The 17651-nt window shown below is 44.5% G+C and overlaps 1 protein-coding gene across 1 annotated transcript in view; it reads left to right on the top strand.

Annotated features, from left to right (window-relative positions):
• Window positions 1–17343, top strand: part of LOC147463098 (structural molecules protein) — a 48564-nt gene extending 31221 nt beyond the window's left edge. The window contains exon 3 of the mRNA XM_086487336.1: window positions 16624–17343. Within this exon, the coding sequence (XP_086343462.1) occupies window positions 16624–16631 (8 nt within the window). The 3' untranslated portion in view covers window positions 16632–17343. The remainder of the gene's footprint in view (window positions 1–16623) is intronic.
• The last annotated feature ends 308 nt before the right edge of the window (window positions 17344–17651 follow it).

Genomic DNA, 17651 nt, shown 5'->3' with positions numbered 1-17651 from the left:
TCAGTTTGCAAGTGGAACGATGACGAGAATTGCAACCGCGTGCCAATGTTCTCCCAAATGGCCTTCCAAAACAAACTCGTAAATCTGGGGTCTCTGTCGGAGACAATCGTCTCAGACATGCCATGTAATCGGAAAATCATCGTGACCATTCTGTGTTCTCGGGAGATAAAAAATGAAATCCATTGCAATACTTTCCTAGGGGCGGGTGGGTATGGGTAAAGGCTGTAACAATCCCTGTGCTTTATGCCTGTCAAACTTGACCTTTTGGCATACTAAGCAACTGCGCACAAACTCTTCCACATCCTTTTTGAGTCTCAGCCAAAAGAAGTATCTCTCTACCCCTTTCATGGTGGTAGCAATGCCGCGGTGACCCGCAAAAGGTGGATAGTGGCATTCAGTCATAACCTTTTCCCTCAACGGCTGTGTAACGCACAACATGGTTTTTCTCATCAAGTAGCCTTCCCGAATGGAGTATTCTGCTACTGTCTCCCCATCCCGTATCCGTGTGAAAATATCTGCAAAATCTGTATGTGGCATACTGGTTGACCATATCCTCGAAGCTCCTATGATGTATCGCGGAAATAGACAGAACAAACGGTTTCCGAGACAAAGCATCTGCCACCACATTTTAAAGGTGACTGGCCGCCCACTTAATAAGTGGGTAGCCATATGATAAATAAGGCAAGAGATCAGCCATTGTTTTTTTCTCTCTTTTTCCGGTGGAACAGTGCCAAAAAAAAAAAAAAAAGGGGGGAAAAAACGGCCGCGATCTCTACGCGAGCAGCGAATGCTCTGCTATTTGTGCCATGGCAAGGAGCTAGAAAAGCATCACATGCCCTCACTCACAACATGGTTTTTCTCATCAAGTAGCCTTCCCGAATGGAGTATTCTGCTACTGTCTCCCCATCCCGTATCCGTGTCAAAATATTTGCAAAATCTGTATGTGGCATACTGGTCGACCATATCCTCGAAGCTCCTATGATGTATCACGGAAATAGACAAAACAAACGGTTTCCGAGACAAAGCATCTGCCACCACATTTTAAAGGTGACCGGCTGCCCACTTAATAAGTGGGCAGCCATCTGATAAATAAGGCAAGAGATCAGCCATCGTTTTTTTCTCTCTTTTTCTGGTGGAACAGCGCCAAAAAAAAAAAAAAAAAAAGGGAGAAAAAACGGCCGCGATCTCTACGCGAGCAGCGAATGCTCTGCTATTCGTGCCATGGCAAGGAGCTAGAAAAGCATCACATGCCCTCACTCAAAGGAAGAGAATCAGTTTTTGCAAGAAGGAGATGCTGCTGCAGAGTTCACCTGCAAAGAAGACGTTTGCCGGTGATGCCCATGGTTGCCCCAAGTGTACCCAATGTCGCCAAGACCCAGTGCGTGAGTTCCCTCGTGAAGAAGTGCCTACGGAGTGTGTTTCCATTGTGACAAGCTGCTGTTTTTCTCTGTTTTCAGCCCATAAACGTCGTAGACGGGGCTGATTTACGAGAAGGAACCCGAGAACACACCTCTCTTGTGTGTAGGATTGGAAGAGAGGATTTTCTATGTAGAGATCTCTTCCGGGGAATTGCCTTTTCAAGAACCGAGTTGCGTTTTGAGCGTCGAGACTTTGAAGGTAACGATTTTCATGTTATGATCTCTGAGTATTTGATTGCAGGTGTACTTCTCTTCGCGAGGGAGTAGGAGTAGAGGAAGGCATGAGCCTCTACAGGAGAAAAGCGCTCTGAGGAACTAGAGAGAGATCAGCCCGAGGGTTTCGTCATAGTTACCCGGAACGCGGAACGGGAACGTCAACGGGATCCCCGCGGAACGGGGGAACGGCTAGGGGTCCGGAACGGGAACGTCGCGGAACGGGAGGTATAAAAAACACCCAAATAGTGCAATTTTTAGCTCCTTGTGTTTAAATACAAGGAGTATTAGAGTGCTTTGACTCTAATACTCACAAAAAACTTGTTTTGAAGACCATTCAACCTTGCTATGACTAGATGATGAGAGAGAGAGAGAGAGAGAGAGAGAGAGAGAGAGAGAGGGAGAGATTTGAGAGAGTGGGAGGGAGAGGAAGAGAGCTTGAAGGCTTGAAGCCTTGAGCCTTGAGAGAGTGAGTCTTGAGAGGGAGAGATCTTGAGAGTGAGAGGGAGAGAGCTTGAGCCTTGAGGATTAGCTTGTGAAGAGAAAGGGGGAGGGGGGTGCATTTTATGAGTCCTTGAGGCCTTGCACACTTTCAAAAGAAGCCCAAACATTTACTTCAATTTTTTCAATTTTTGCCAAGTTTGTTTGTAGCCGTTGGCCGTTCCAGGGGCATTCCGGAACGGTCCGGGGGCGTTTCGGAACGTTCCGGAACGGCCGTTCCGGTTTGCATTGGCCACTCGGAACGTCAGACATTCCGGGACGTTCCGGAACGTTCGGGAAGGGAACTGCCCCCCGGAACGCCGGAACGGGGGCGTTCCCCGGTAACTATGGGTTTCGTACCCGAATTTGGGAAGTAGATCCATGGATCGGAAAGATGTAGTCTCTCAAGTTGTGATCCGGAAGTTGGGATTCCCAAGTAAGAACTTCGTGTCCGGGAAAGCAGAGTTGTTTAGCGGGAAGAGGACTCTGGAAACAGAGTTGGAAAAGAGAGTTGCAGGGATGTCATGCCCCGAGTCTGGAAGGTGAGACCGAGAGGCGAGAACCTTGGTTCTCAAGGATTTGGAATAAGGAACGGAAGTTCCTTGGAATAGGGTTTTGCCCTAGGAATCGGAAGCTGAGGCTTTCGGGAACCATCAAGTCTTATTCTAGAACGAACGTGGTAATACGTTCGGTTCAGTGCTTGTATAGACTTCTCCTCAGTAATAAAGATACTATTACGGGGGGGGACCAGCCCATCTTCTGGTCCCTAGTACTGTGTCGATCTTCTCACTCTCTCTCTCTCTCTCTCTCTCTCTCTCTCACTATCTATTTTTCTCTATATCCTTTGGCTTCAATATTAAGTGATAAATTTTATTTATCCGAGTACATTTTATATTGCTATGCGCTCCCGTTTGTGACATATCTTGAAATGCTTGCCATGGAAACCCTAGCAGATTATAACTTGAAATTTCTCGACATTTCTCAGTAGATGTCTCTTCCCGAGCAGATGACCTTGGAGGTCCAATGCGATTGTTATCTTGCGACTACCATCGCCGCCAAAGAAAACGTTGTCTGTCCAAGAGCCAATGGACCATGCTGTGCTCGGCTACTACCTTATGGAATGAACCTGACCCTAATTTTTGGCGCAGGTTTCAGGATGGAAAGTCAGTTGACTTTTCAAGCTCGACGGATGTGGAGATTGCTTTTAAGTTTGAAATTTGTTTGAGAACTTGTTTGGTGATCCTGTTAATTTGTTTGAAATGGACGGTATCTGTTTTGAACCTGTTTTGGTCTTGATTTGAACTGTTTGACTCTGGTTTTAAATATTGGTGTCAATGATTGGTGATTTTACTCCCCGGTGGAGAAGTGAAAAATACTATTTTGGTATTGCTTGAACTCGGAACGGCGTAGACTGATGCTTGGGGAGCGTTTTGTTGTATGTTTGAAAACCTTCGAACGACGCAGGCTGATGCTTAGGGAGCGTTTGATTGTATGCTTGAAAAAAGATTGTTCTTGTGACTCGCGGCCCGGACCTGGATGGTTATGCGGGGAGAGTATTAAGAAGTCTGAGCAGTGGCTACTCTCAATACCTCCAAACGACGCAGGCTTCGGTCTGGGGGGCGTTTGGTTGTAAAAGGCTTCTATATCTCTCGGTCCGGACATTTTTAGGTTATGCGGGAGGAGTGATGAGGAAGTCGTTGAATATCTTCCGGCCCGGACCTTGTTAGGTTATGCGGGAGGAGTGTTCATCGGCAGCTTTATGTTTCTATGTCTTGTAACATGCATATGTGAGCATTTGTGTTGCATTGTGATGTGCCAACCACTAAATATTCCTAATTGGATGAGATTGCTTGGGTATGTAATTTTAGTGCATCAAGACACCCATTGAAGATCAATGCGGTCTGGGTGTGATGACTAATTTTACTACGCCGGAATATCAAGAGCTCTGATCTGGACGAAAGGAGAAGCCAACTCCTTGATGAAAAGAGCCGAAAGGAGAAGTTAATTGCTTGACAAAAAGAGCAAAGTGATTGTCCCTTGGAATGTCCCTCGGAATGACCCTCGGAAATTTTTGAGCTAACTTGAGTTGTTTTGCAGATATGCTGTAATCGCGGACGATTACTCTCTTTCAAGAAGGGGAGATGTCACAAATTGTTGTCGTGTAAAAGCCTTGAAGAATGGAGCCAACTTACAGATGCCTGGCCGAGGGGCCTAAACCCTAAGAAGAACAAGTAGCAGAAGAAGAAGTCCTACCAACTTATGGGGACCCCGTCCGATGGGGCCCGAGTGAAATAAAGGGATTAAAATAAAGCAACACACACACACACGTAAAACTGATGACGTGGCAGCTGTACGAACGATGTGCATTTTGCACTAATTGATGACGTGGCAGTTGTACGGAATTCCGCAAAACGCACTAGCAGCTTTTTGGCATTGCTTTTAGACCAGAAGCTTTTGAGTTTTGAAGGCTTTTCACTGTAACTGCGTTTCAAGCCAAGGGTCTTTAAATATGAGGCAAGGGCTCATTCTTTGGCATGCTTCCTGGAGAAGGTGTAGAGTCTGGAGTTCCAGCTTGTATTGTGTTGATGCAATATAAAGAAATACTGAAAGGGGCGCCAAGGTTTGGGGCCAATACTCTCTGGGGTGGAATTCCGCCACTTTGTCGCGTGTCGTCCCTCTCTCTCAGTTCAGTTGTTATTGAAGTGCTAAAAGTCTGTTCAATCTGTTCTTTTCTATTGGCACGTGGTGCCCGTTTTGTGACAGACTGTAACGATAATTAAGAAATGCTAATCAATCTAATGGAGATGCTAATCATCAACACACTAATGCATAACGACAAACCTAGCTAGCATAACCTAAAGCTCTGATACCACTTGATGGGAATGGGATGAAAGAGAAACATGGTGCACACAAGTGAGTGTGTGTTGGCTAGATTATCACTCAAGCGAATTAGGTTCCAAGATCAATTAACTTGGACTCATAAACACGATCTTGAGTATTTGCTAAGCCATCACAAGCTCACCATCAGCAAGGGAGATGTAATGCAAAATAGCTTGTGTTTTTTCATTCATGAAATGAGCTTTAAGTAGCTCTACAGCCTTGTACCACAACATGTGGGATAATTCCATTCTTATGTCCTTGACTCACACTTCAGGACAAAGCTCACACTTTGCATGCCTTGAACTCTATACTTTTGAAAGCATAGAAATGATATTTGTGCGTACTATGTACTATTGTCCATAGTCATGATTGACCAATCAAAAACCTGATTTGCCACTTAAAACCATGTTACCAATTACAAGTTCACAATTTAGATTCACGATTTTAAATTTACTGCTCATTAAAAAGTTAAAGCTCAATGACAATTGCTGATGAGTCAAGCTACTAAAATACAGCCTAACAACCTAAGTAGCCTTGAGGACCCAAAACATATTGTCGTTCAAAACTAAAAATATGTTAGATTCATATCATGAATATGAGGTCATGGCATAAAGTGTCATAATAGAACCAAAAACATATTGCATAATTGAACCAAAAGTTTGATGTATAGTCATGCCATGAATATATAGGCATGATACATAATACACCAAAGATTGCTATACATAACCAAATAAAAGCCTTGAGATCTACTAAGTAATAGATCTCTACTGAAATCTAAGGTGCATTTGAATCAAATGAGCTCTCACTCTCACACTCCAATTGGGTGGAAGTAAGCCGCCTAAAGGAGGTCCTGAAGCGCTATCTCTAGATTGCCCTTCTTGTGCACCACCACCACAAGGCCAAGTAGTACTGGCAAACATTGGTTGCTCCTTGAAGACAGCGTGTAATTGAGCAAGTCTGGTGTGAGAATCATCATTTACTTACGAATGAAGTCGCATTAACTTAAATCTGATGATGGTCTATTTGCTTTGGAAGCTAACTCCTAGCACATGCATCCTCCACTATTCCAACCTTTTTCAAAACTTGAAGGTTTGCATTCACATATGTCAAAAAATGAAGTTGGGGTGTATTGAAATTTGAGCTTGAAATGACATACAAAAAGTTATATAGAATGTGGAGGAAAATCTAATGCTGTCTGTGCTACACGACGTTGCTACCTCACTTTGGGTACTTCGTGTACTCGTATGGCTAGTGTGCACCCAAGCTGGCCATCCTTGCATTGCATAGAGGTTGCATTGGGTCCTAGCTAGCTAGTTTGTGGCTGGCCGGTCCAGTGCACCCCTATTATGGGGGCCCCTATTCTTGGGCCTTTTTCTTGCATTTTCATGGAATGTGCTAGATGCTTGGCAGACCTTGCTTTATGCAGGTATTTAGGCAAGCCTCAAGCACTCACCATCCATATGCTTGTATTTGTTGGGTGCCTCCTCAGAGAGGGCTACTTCCTTGGTCATGATGTTGGCTATAGAGCCTCTTGTTGCATACACTCTCTCTCTCTCTCTCTCTCTCTCTCTCTCTCTCTCTCTCTCTGAGGGCCTTTTAATATGCCATGAGTTTATGGAGGGATTTAACATTTTGACAAATAAGTGCTCACCATGTGTGCAAGAATGGTGGGTTGTGTAAGTTTTTCTTGGTGGCAGCGTTTTCACAAAATTGGCGTTCTTGTTTTTTTTTTTTTTTTTGGGAGGGGAGGGAGGAAGGTTCTAATATTAAAGTTTTGGAAGTCATCTCCTTGGTTTTTTCGTCGAGATCTTGTGAGTGAGGGCTCTTTTGTTTGTGTGCTTGGCCTTGTGAGGCTTTTCTAGGGTCTAGGCATCATAGTGCTGGGCGTTCTATTTTTTTAATGTTTTGGACTTTTCATCATATTCCCATTTATTTGACATGAGCTATTTAGATGTGGTTGTTACCTCTCTATATATTTGGGGGGGGGGGGGGGGGGGGGGGGGGGGGGGGGGCATTGTGTTGTGCAAAGCCTTGTATTCTCTTCTTAGCAGATTGCCTTACATGGCTTGTCCACACTCCCATCTTCTCTCTCTATCTCTGGCGTGTGACAAGGCATTAGAGGCCAGGCTCATTGGTTCTATAGAGTACATTCAAAGCATGAACGACCTCTATACAAACCTGCACTTTGACATGGTATTAGAGGCTAGTTTTATAGAGTACGTTTAAAGCATGAATGACCTCTATACAAATGTGTACCTACTCTTGGGCACTAACGACGTGAGTAGGGATGCCATAGTTGTTCTCCAAGCTATGCATGATAAAGGTGATAATCTTATTCTTCCTGTTTGGGCAAGCAGCAAAGTTGAGGTCACATATTGTCAAGTTTGGATCTTTGTACTTTTTTTGTTATTTTCAGCCTCTTCTTCGTAGGTTTGTGGTAGTATTCATTTCTAGTATTTAGCTTACATCAGGGCTTAAAAATTTGTTCCTTTAGAAGTAGTTGTGTGGAGTTTGATTTCTAGGATTTAAAGTTGAGTACTTGTGTCAAGTTTTAGCCAAGTAAGCTGCTTCAACTTATTTTGCGTATGCCTTTTTTAAAAACATTTTTAAGTGAATAATGGTTTGTTTTTTCTAGTTTTGTTCAGTAGCAAATGAAGTGATTTAGTTTTTTCCCCCCCCCTTGTTTTCTTGTGTCCCTTGCTTTTGTAGTTTTGTGAGTGTTTTATTCCCTCTTATAATTTGTGCGTTCAGACTAATATAAACTTATGAAGGTATATTAGAGGCTAGGCTCGATGATGTCTAGTGGATCTGGAGCATCAGGAGAGGCAGATCTAGGTTGCATTTTTCAGCCAGCAGGTTGGAGAGATCCGGCTGCGTTTTCGTTGTGGAGAGCACCCTTGGACCAGCTTTTTGTATGAAGAGGAGGTTGATTTGTCTTTGTAGCACTATGTCACTAATAATCCTTGTGTTCTTGCGTTTTTCAGCCGGTTTTTGATCAAGGAGTGTTGCTGATATTTGTCAAAGTCGACAATGCGGAAGCGGAGAGACCAAGGGGAGAAAGCATGAGAGAGAGAGAGAGAGAGAGAGAGAGAGAGAGAGAGAGAGAGAGAGAGAGAGAGTCTCTTGAACCAATCAACCTTTGCAATGAATTGATTATAATACAATGGGGGTTGAGGGTTGCTTATATACCAACCTCAGTAAATTGCCCTACCTAGACTTTGACAAATAAGTAAAATAAATACTTGAAAGCCAAACTAAATAATGGGATCACATTGGGCAGTTCACTTGAGATGCCTAAACTCCAACACCCTCTACGCAACTCATAGTGGACATCAATAGTGAGAGCAAGTCGATGAAGAAGATACCATGGACACCCTAGCAACAGCTCCTTCCTTGGATTTGCTACCCTCAACTTTGTACCTTAGAAGAATGCCATCTTGAGCCTTTTAGAAAATTGAACTATAGACCACACTACGTCTAAGAATCCCCTTTCGTGCGACGTGAACTATGAACACGTCACGTTCGAAAATACTTTCTAGATAATGAACTTTGAAACACATCATGTCCATAATCCAACTAACAACAATGGATTGGTGCACTTATCCATAGTGTTTTAGATATGTTTGATTGGGTCCCTGCGAGATGCTTGTGCTTTGAACTCTGACCCACATGTTCAAACACCGATAACTTGAACTCCAACACAAGGGTCCAAATTAATTTTACGGAGCATTGTTTGCCCCTCCCTACCACTCTGTCACGTGACACATCCAGCCCTATGTGTCGGTGGACAAGCTACAACATGATCGGGGTTCAGTCAGTCCAATCAATCTAGATTTAGAAGTGATCTGGCACTTTTGTGAGTCTATTCGTAGACCGTGCATGCCCAGTCACTTAGTATAGATGCATTTCCTCTGATTGCACACAGCATGATCATCAATATTCCCATCAGAATCCATTAGAATCAGTTAGGGAAATTTTCCAGTGCATTTAGTCTATTTTCCCTGTTTTTGACATTTTTTCACTTATTAATTTAAGTGACTTCCCAACAAAAGTAGGTAGGGCAATTTTGCTAAGAAAATATATAAGCAAACCCAAGTTAGCACTAAATGGCAGAAGAGGCAACAGGAGCTCCACGCTCAACAGGCAACTTCTCAGCAGACCCCCCCCCCCCCCCCCAGGAGACCTAGCATTTTGCAGATCCAGCATCACCTAGCGTTTTCATCACAAGATCAGCCAGCGTTTTGCCTTTGCAGATCCCGACAACAGTAGCACCTCAGATCAGCCTAGCGTTTTTGCATTTGCAGAGCCACGGCGACAAAAGCACATATTTTCAGCCTTAGCGTTTTTGCATCTGCAGCCAACCCTAGCGTTTTGCAGATTCACCGCGACGGAAAGTCAAGGAACATCAGCGTTTTCAGTTTTCAGCAGTTAGTACCCGCAGATCAAGTCCCGAACCTCGCAGATCTCACCTTCCCGCAGCAGTTCCTCGCCGCACGGTTAGTTTCCGCAAGGTTTACAGTTTCAGCCCGGAAAACGCGCATCTGCGTTTTCAGCACGTCGTTGTCGCATCGTCGTCATCGACATCGTCACCAACATAGAGTCAGAATTCAGCAGATAGAAGATTTGCAGATTTCAGCCCATAGCGTTTTTGGACAGCAGTAGAAAGATTGCAGATTTCATCCCTTAGGTCGACTTCGTTATCATCGTCGTCATCCTCGACATAGCTTAGACTTGCATCAGTCACATGCATACCATTTGTACCGGATTGTGCAATCATAAGTAGACCACTCTCGCCGACGAGAGTGGGCCCTTCGGAGGACGGTTTTACAACGTCTCTGGTGTCGTATCTCTCTTCTCTCTCTATCCCTCAGCCTCACTTGTACGCACAGTGTCCATTCACTTTGTTTGTGATCATAGCATTCTCTCATTAAGAACGAAAGGCTCTACCTTTTATAAGAAGAAAAGGAACCTTGAGCACATATTGGAGCTCTCATCTTGAGCAAAGCGCAAACATTCATTCCGCTGCACCTAACACACTCACAAGCCTCTCTTTGGTTGAAGCTAGTGGCGACAGCTGCCCTTTGACTAGAAATCTGACGTCAAGGCCACAGTGGCCGCCACCACGTGTGCCATGCTGATCTCCTTTGTCAAATCTTTATTACCGTAATCTGTCTAGCTTGCCTTTATCTTTGTCTATCTGTGAGTTCTACTTTTGCCTTAGGCTTCAAACTCCCGAGCCAAACAAAGTGTCGTGTCACATTTATAACATTGGTTGTCGGACCTCGTGGGTACTAGGGCAGCTAACTGAGTACTTGTACTACCATCCTTGTCAAGCTTACGTTGCCTCTGTCCTCTAGCAAGCTCATCCATTTGCTTTTGGCTTTGCTATCCCGAGCCAAACAAATCGATGGTTTCCTTGAGAATTTTGTTGGTGCATAGGTTGCTAACTGGTTGGTGGATATGCTATCCATAGCCGTATGTTGGTGTTGGTTATTATAGTTGCTGGCGCCCGAGCAAGGGGGAGAAGGGGGGGGGGGGGGTCTTTTCGTGCGTACAAGATTTGGAGATAATGTCTGCATTCTTGTACTCCAAAAAAACTTCAAAAGAATCCCACCAAGCCACTTGAAAGCTCCAATAAAAAGTTGGTTTCCCTTGAGAAAGTGTGGTTGAGAGGCCTAAACAGAAGGGGTTAGGGTTTTTAAAGAAAAACATAACCTACCAACTTATGGAGCACCGGCCGAGGGGCCTAAAACCTAAAAACTCCCAAAGCGAAAGCTGGCAGGCTGATTTCCGTAAATTGCGATGAAACCACGTGGCACTACTATACGGATTTCTGTATTTTCGATGGCAGCTTTTGGCAGGTTTTGTGTGGGCGTTTGAGAGCAGATGCTTTTAGCCTTTTGGGCATCCGTTGTATTGTTTATAAGGACCCTTGGGGCCTCACTCTCGAGAGCATCTGGACGCAAAGTCTCGGAGAAGAGGAACCTCATGGAGTTCTGCCTTTGCAAAGCAATAATAAAGAAATACCAAAAGGGGCGCCAATCTTTGGGGCCAGTGCGTCTTGGCTTGATACTCCCCCGTGCCATGTCGACTTTCCTCTCTCTTGATTCACACTCAGTGATTCTGCAATTTATATTCGCGTGTTGCTATTGATTTCTCGCTTGGAGTGTCAAGCCTGTAATATGGGAGCGTACATAGTGTCTTGGTTGTCTCTACATCTCCTCTGTCTCTACGTCTCAACATGGTATCAAGGTTGTTTCCGTACGTACGTACGGTCTGGTTCCGTACCGCATCGTACGTCCGTACGGTATCCGTACGTACCCACAAAAAAAAAAGCCTCTGAAAAAAAAATATAAAAAATTCGCGACGGTGCCTATTCCCCGTGGTCGTACTGGTTGGGCGAGGCCTTTAATAAGTCCACCTATCCTATATTGGTTATTATCACAACAGAGAACCAGAGAGTAGAATAGAGTCTTTGCACAGTGTCTGCACAGAGACCAAGGAAGGATTTGCCGCCACCGATAAGGTTCTTTCTCCCTCCCTCCCTCCCTCCCTTTGTGTTTGGAGTCTGCAAGGAGGCACTCTAGAGTCCTGACCTCGCGAAAGATTGTAAGTTTTGTATTCAACTTTGAAGTGTGCGTTAATTGTGTTGCAGAGTTATCTAGCGGTTACTTAACTTGTGGGGTGATTTTAAGTGTTTTTTGAAAGTTGTGGCTATGTTTAAGTATTGTGCAGTGTTTTTAAACTAGATAGGTTGTATATAAATTTGAAATTCTTTGTATTTTTAGCTTTTAAAAAATATACTACGAATTTTACGTACCTTATGGCCCAATCCATACGGTACAACGTACAGTACGTACCGAACACGTACCGAATACTACGTACCTTACAACCTTGCATGGTATCAAAGCTACCACAAATTCACTACGGCAAACCGCCCGATGAAAATGAAAGGAGGGTTTTTAACAAACTTGGACATTCCAAGCGAGAAATCAATAGCAACACACGAATAAAAACTCCAAAATCTTTGAACTTGATTTGAGAGGAGAAGGAGAGTCAACACGGCACAGCGAAGTTCCAAACCAAGATGCACTATCCCCAAAGACCGGTGCCCCTTTCGCTATTTCTGCATTACTGCTTCGCAAAGGTGGAACTCTTGGAGGGTCCTCTCCTCCGAGACTCTACGTCCATATGCTCTTCAGAGTGAGGCCCCAAGGGTCCTTACAAACAATACAAGGGATGCCCAAAAGCATCTACTCTCAAAAGCCCACTCGAAAATCTGGCCCTCCCAAATCGCGGAAACCACTTGGTATGTCAGCACAATTTACAAACAGCCAACAACCTTCGCTTTGGGAGTTTTTAGGTTTTAAGCCTCTTGGTTAGTGCTCCATAAGTTGGTAGGGTTAGGTCCTAACACCTTTTGTTTAGGCCCCTCAGCCACACTTTCTGGGTTCTTCTTGTCCTCTCGACCAGTTCTTTTCAGTTGGGCATGCCACGTCACCAACTTGTGTTACTTTGCCCGCTCAATCCCATCACATACTATCAAGATAAGGTCGTAGCTCTCCAATACAACCTCCAATAAGCACCTTCTAGTCCTGGTCGCTGGTGGCATCCAACTTTTGATCGTGTGGAAACATCGAAAACACCAGAAACTTCCTCTCAAGTAACTTATGCAACTCCTTGCTACGAGTAAACTTCCGCAAATATTCCCAAGCATCATCTAGACTTCTTCTTCAACATTCCCATCTTGGGAACTCTCTGCAACATTCTTCTTGTTCACTACCATCGTCAATACACTTCCAAGGTCGCAAAGCAATCCTCCGTAGACAAGTACAAACCGGGTATCAAGCCTACAAGCGATCTCTTGTCGATAGTGACTGCCCTTTTGCCAAAATACACTTCAACTCTTTGGTCTAGAGCCTTAGAACTAGAATCCTAAAGAAGAAAGGGGATCTCCAATCTCCTAAGCAAGGGTAACTACACCAGCTGAAATCCGTCCAAAATCAACCCCCTCTGCAGCATAAAGTCTCTAACTGGCAGGCTGAAAATTTGCAAAGTACCAGGCACGAACCGTCACACTCAAATCACCTTAAATCTTCAATAGGCAGCCCACATCTCATCCAACTTCATACTGAATATTGTTGGAGTTTTGGCATCTCAAGTGAACTGCCCAGTGTGATCCCATTATTTAGTTTGGCTTTTAGGTATTTATTTTACTTATTTGTCAAAGTCTGGGTAGGGCAAGTTACTGAGGTTGCTATATACGCACCCTTAGCCCCCATTGTATTATAATCAATTCATTGCCAAGGTTGGTTGGTTCAAGAGACTCTCTCTCTCTCTCTCTCTCTCTCTCTCTCTCTCCGCTTCCGGATCGTAGACTTTGACATGGTATCAAAGCTGTGTTTTCACGTGCACATCTAACCCTATGTGTACGTGGACAAGCTGTTCCTACTTCTAGGGTTTAGGAAGCCTAGGAAGTGTTCTGGCACCTTTGTGAGCCTGTGCGCAAGGCGTGCATGTCCAGGCACTTAGAGTAGCTGCATATCCTCCAATTGCACAACCTAGGATCATTAGTATCATTAGTATCATGATACAGTACCAAGCATGAGCATTTTTTAGAGCATTGAACCCTTTTTGCCAAAGTGCACATTTTTCACTTATTTATTAATAAGTGACTTTTGTTGGAAAAGTAGGTAGGGCAAATTGCTAAGAAATTATAAAAGAAACCTAGTGGGCACTCAGTAGAAGCAGAAGACAAAAGACAGGCTCAATGCACAAGTGCAGAGTGCAACCAGATAGCTTGCCCCAACGTTTTCTCACAAGATCAGCCTAGCGTTTGCACATTCAGTCAGTTCTGCGAACGTTTTCAGTTTTCAGCCCTTAGCCTAGCGAGAACCCACTCCCAAGTTTCTCCGTCAAGACCCAGATCAGCTTAGCGTTTTCAGATTTTAGCCAGATCAACCAGCGTTTTTGCATTTCAGCCCTAGCCCGACAAAGCGGTTGCAGATCCATGCCACAATACCGCCACAGTAGCAGATCCCCAGCAGAGCATCTAGCGTTTTCAGTTTTCAGCCTTGACGCCGTCGTCATCGACACCATCGCCGTCGTCGACATCGCCATCGTCATCGTCATCTTGACGACACCTTCGACGCCATCATCACAGATCCTGGACTCGACGACGACACCTTCATCCTCATCGTCAGTCTCCATCGTTGTTGTTGACATTAGACTTTGTGCAATCTAAAGCAAATACCTCTCTAGCAATAGAGAGGGGCCCTTGGAGGGGGGTTTGGGACCCCATCTGGTGTCGTCTCTTCTCTCTCTCTAGCACTCTCTTGCACACTCACTCACAGTTGCATTCCACTCTCGTGTTTGTTCATTGCACATTTACTCTCATTAAGTCAAGGAAGGCTCTCCCTTTCTCTAAGTAAAAGGAACCTTGAGCACTTATTGTTCACTCATCCTGAGCCATACACATCATTCACTTCCGCTGCACATTACATGTGCGCCACTTGACCTTGGGCAAGCAAAGCGGCCTAGAGAAGAGAACCCGTGAAGAAAAAAGCGAGAAGATGACCTCGGCAGCGTTTTTGGCCCTACTGTTGGCGTTTTGATATGCTCTGCGTTTTTTATGTAGTTTGGCAACATTCTGGAGGTGCCCGTCATCGGTTCTGCTTGCGTTTTGAGAGGTCATGCCAGTACCAACGAGGTGCAACTGCTAGCGTTTTAGCACGCTTCCCTCTTCAGCGTTGTTCATGGCATCGCTTGGCGACAAAGGCACAAGCAACGTCCTCCTGCGCGACGGCGTTTTAAAACGCCGTATGTGGCGTACACTGCACAACGTATTGAAACACTGGCGATGTGCTTGGCTTCGCCCTCCCCCCCTTGGCTACGGTTGTGTTTTGAGACGCCACTGTCCAATCCCTGCTCGAGCTCCCCTTGACGGCAAGAGACCCCCATTTGCCACGCCTGCCGACGCCACCCGTCTCTGGTGTATTTGCGTTTTTTAGAATGCTGCTACAAGAGGAGTAGTAGGCGCCTTAGGGTAGCAGAGGGACAAAGCCGAAGGTCTTTGTGGCCTTGGAAGTAGAAGTTGAGAGGTCACCAAAGGATCGGCCTTGAGAAGAGCAGCTTGCACAGTGTATCAACTATCAAAATCAAGCCCACCTTGTATCTAATCTGTCTCATATCTCCTCTACCTTAAATCCACAATATGCATGCACATTGTAGATATGCTGCTGCATGCATAGTTGTACGATAGCAAGTGGGTGCCTGAATGTACAGAAATCATAGAGTAGACCCATCGTAGATCCCTTGGGGGACAAAAGAGGGGGCCGTGGGGGGGGGGGGGGGGGGGGGGGGGGGGGGGTGGCTTAACGTCGTATATAGATGCAAATCTTTGAATTTGGGAGGGGACGATAGACCTGCCGCACATTGCAAATTAGAAGATGGCTTCGGCATGAGTTAAGTTCCTACACGACAGAGCATGGGCCGACGAGCGGGTTAGAGTACTTGGCGAGTTCTCTGGTGCAGTTATCGCATTTGTGTAACTGCTTGAAGAGCATGTGTATCCATCCAAAGGACGTTATTGCAGATGATGCCATCCACAATAGCCACACCTGCAGCTGATGTTGATTCTACGCAATTAATCCAATTCTCGGGGACTGCCATGTCTCAATCCATCTTTGCACTTCATTAGTCTGTAGGGAACCATTCTATTAGATCCTTTTTCATGACTCATTGAATATTGCAACCTCGAATCGTGATGAGATTAGTGATCTTTACCGGGCATTTATGCGCAAAACGTTTTGGAGTGCTTCTTGACAACCCATTTGCAATGGGCAGGGGCATAGTTGTATGACCAGATGGGCCGTGCATATGCATTTTAGCCCCGGCCCTTTTTTTTTGCCCTGGACCTTTTACTAGTCAGTTGACCTGATTTCGGTTCAGCCCCATTTTTAGATGAGGTGGCACATCTATTAGCTGGGCTCTAGATTTGGTCCTTATATGGGGTGCCCCCATTTTGCACCTTCCTAGGGTGCCAATGTTTGTCTTCTCATCTGCTCCCCTCTCTTCATTCCTTGATGGTGTTGGAGCAAGAAGGCGGAGGATTGCTTGGGACATGCACATGCTCGCACACATCATGCTGCGATTTCAGCTGGTACGTGACCAAGAACACACGACTAGTCTACGTTGCCAACTAATGCACCAGTTGTCCTATTTGGCCTGATACAATCAATTATGCCAAGAGGTTTTTGGAGGGGTTTTAATTTCTTTGCTTGATTCTTTCGGCGACCATGCTTACAAAGGTGCTAACAAAATTCCTTGGCTTTCCTGGTATATGGGTTTGGTTCTGGGTCAATTATTCTCAAGTAGCGTGTCCACGTGGCAATTGAGCCCATGTGCCTGTGGCACAATCCATTTGTGACGTCTACTCCATACTTGTTATTTTCTTGTTTGACTCATCCATTGAAGTCTTTTCCAACTTGCTATAGCGCAAGTAAGGATTTTGACCAGTCAATTAATGATGTTCTTTTCCTCCGTTTGTGATTTTTTAGCAGGTGTTTGTACTAGATCACGTTTTTATGAAATAGGCAATCACTTGCTGACTGATTTTGTTGATTCTTAGCAGGTGTCTAAAAGCTATTGCATATCAAATGACATTTCTTGAGGCTTTCATAGTTAATCAGTTACATACGTGGCATCAGAGAGCAGCAAATATGGAGCGGCTTTGTCCAAAGACCGTCTTCAACCCTGGCAACACCCTTGTTGTTCATTACTGCTCAACCATCCTTTTGTGCAAAGTTGGAATTTTGATCAGAAAGGAAAGGTGCAGAGTAAGAGTAGGTGGTCGTATTGTAAGCTCTATTGGATTTTCTAATCAGTTAAAACTGATTGGAGGTTCGGTTGTTACTAACACGGTTGTGATTATCGTAACAAAGGAAAAGAATGTTTGGGCTGCCATTAGCCTTGTCGTAACCATGTTTTATCTCTTGAACAGCTTGATGAGGTTTTATTACCTGTCATTGTAAGACATATTCATCTCTATTATGGGAGGAAGACCTAGAAGTGGAAGTACTGCAGGTACGAGTGACAAGAGGAAGGTAATGGCTCGGTATAACTGTAACAGATGACGTAAAATGCAGTTAAATTGGGTACCTACTTTTTGTAGTCGGCTCGATATAGTGTGGAGCAACAAGACAGTTTTTCAACTTTTAAATCAAGCCTTTGAGTTATTAATCTTTTGATCACATGTAGAGGAGTTCCATTTGTAACAATTGTCTACACAGGCCTTTCTGCAAACTTGTATACTTCTTCTGCAATGGTTGTATAATCGAGGTTTTGGAACCCATTAAGCTGCTGAGAACTAGTTTAATGTTGAATCATCGTAGCCCATTTCTTATCAATTTGGAACTAAGCAACCAATTGATGTAATGTTCTTCATCTTTTGAATAGAAAAGAAAAATTATACGGTGCAAGCGTGCATGCCAAGTTTTACAACCATAGTTGGGCATTGTTCTTTAGAGGTAGCAGATGGTGAAGGTAAGGATGCTCATTAGTCATGTAATGAGACTTTTAAGTCTTAAGGAAATAGATGGATGGATGGATAGATAAATGTATGTATGTATGTATAGGGATAATAACTTACAATCTCAAGGG

The sequence above is a fragment of the Adiantum capillus-veneris genome, chromosome 2, assembly GCF_014529385.1.
Source record: "Adiantum capillus-veneris isolate H3 chromosome 2, ASM1452938v2, whole genome shotgun sequence".
NCBI lineage: Eukaryota > Viridiplantae > Streptophyta > Polypodiopsida > Polypodiales > Pteridaceae > Adiantum > Adiantum capillus-veneris.
The sequence above is the reverse complement of the archived record's forward strand: the minus strand, read 5'-3'. Positions and strand labels throughout refer to the sequence as shown.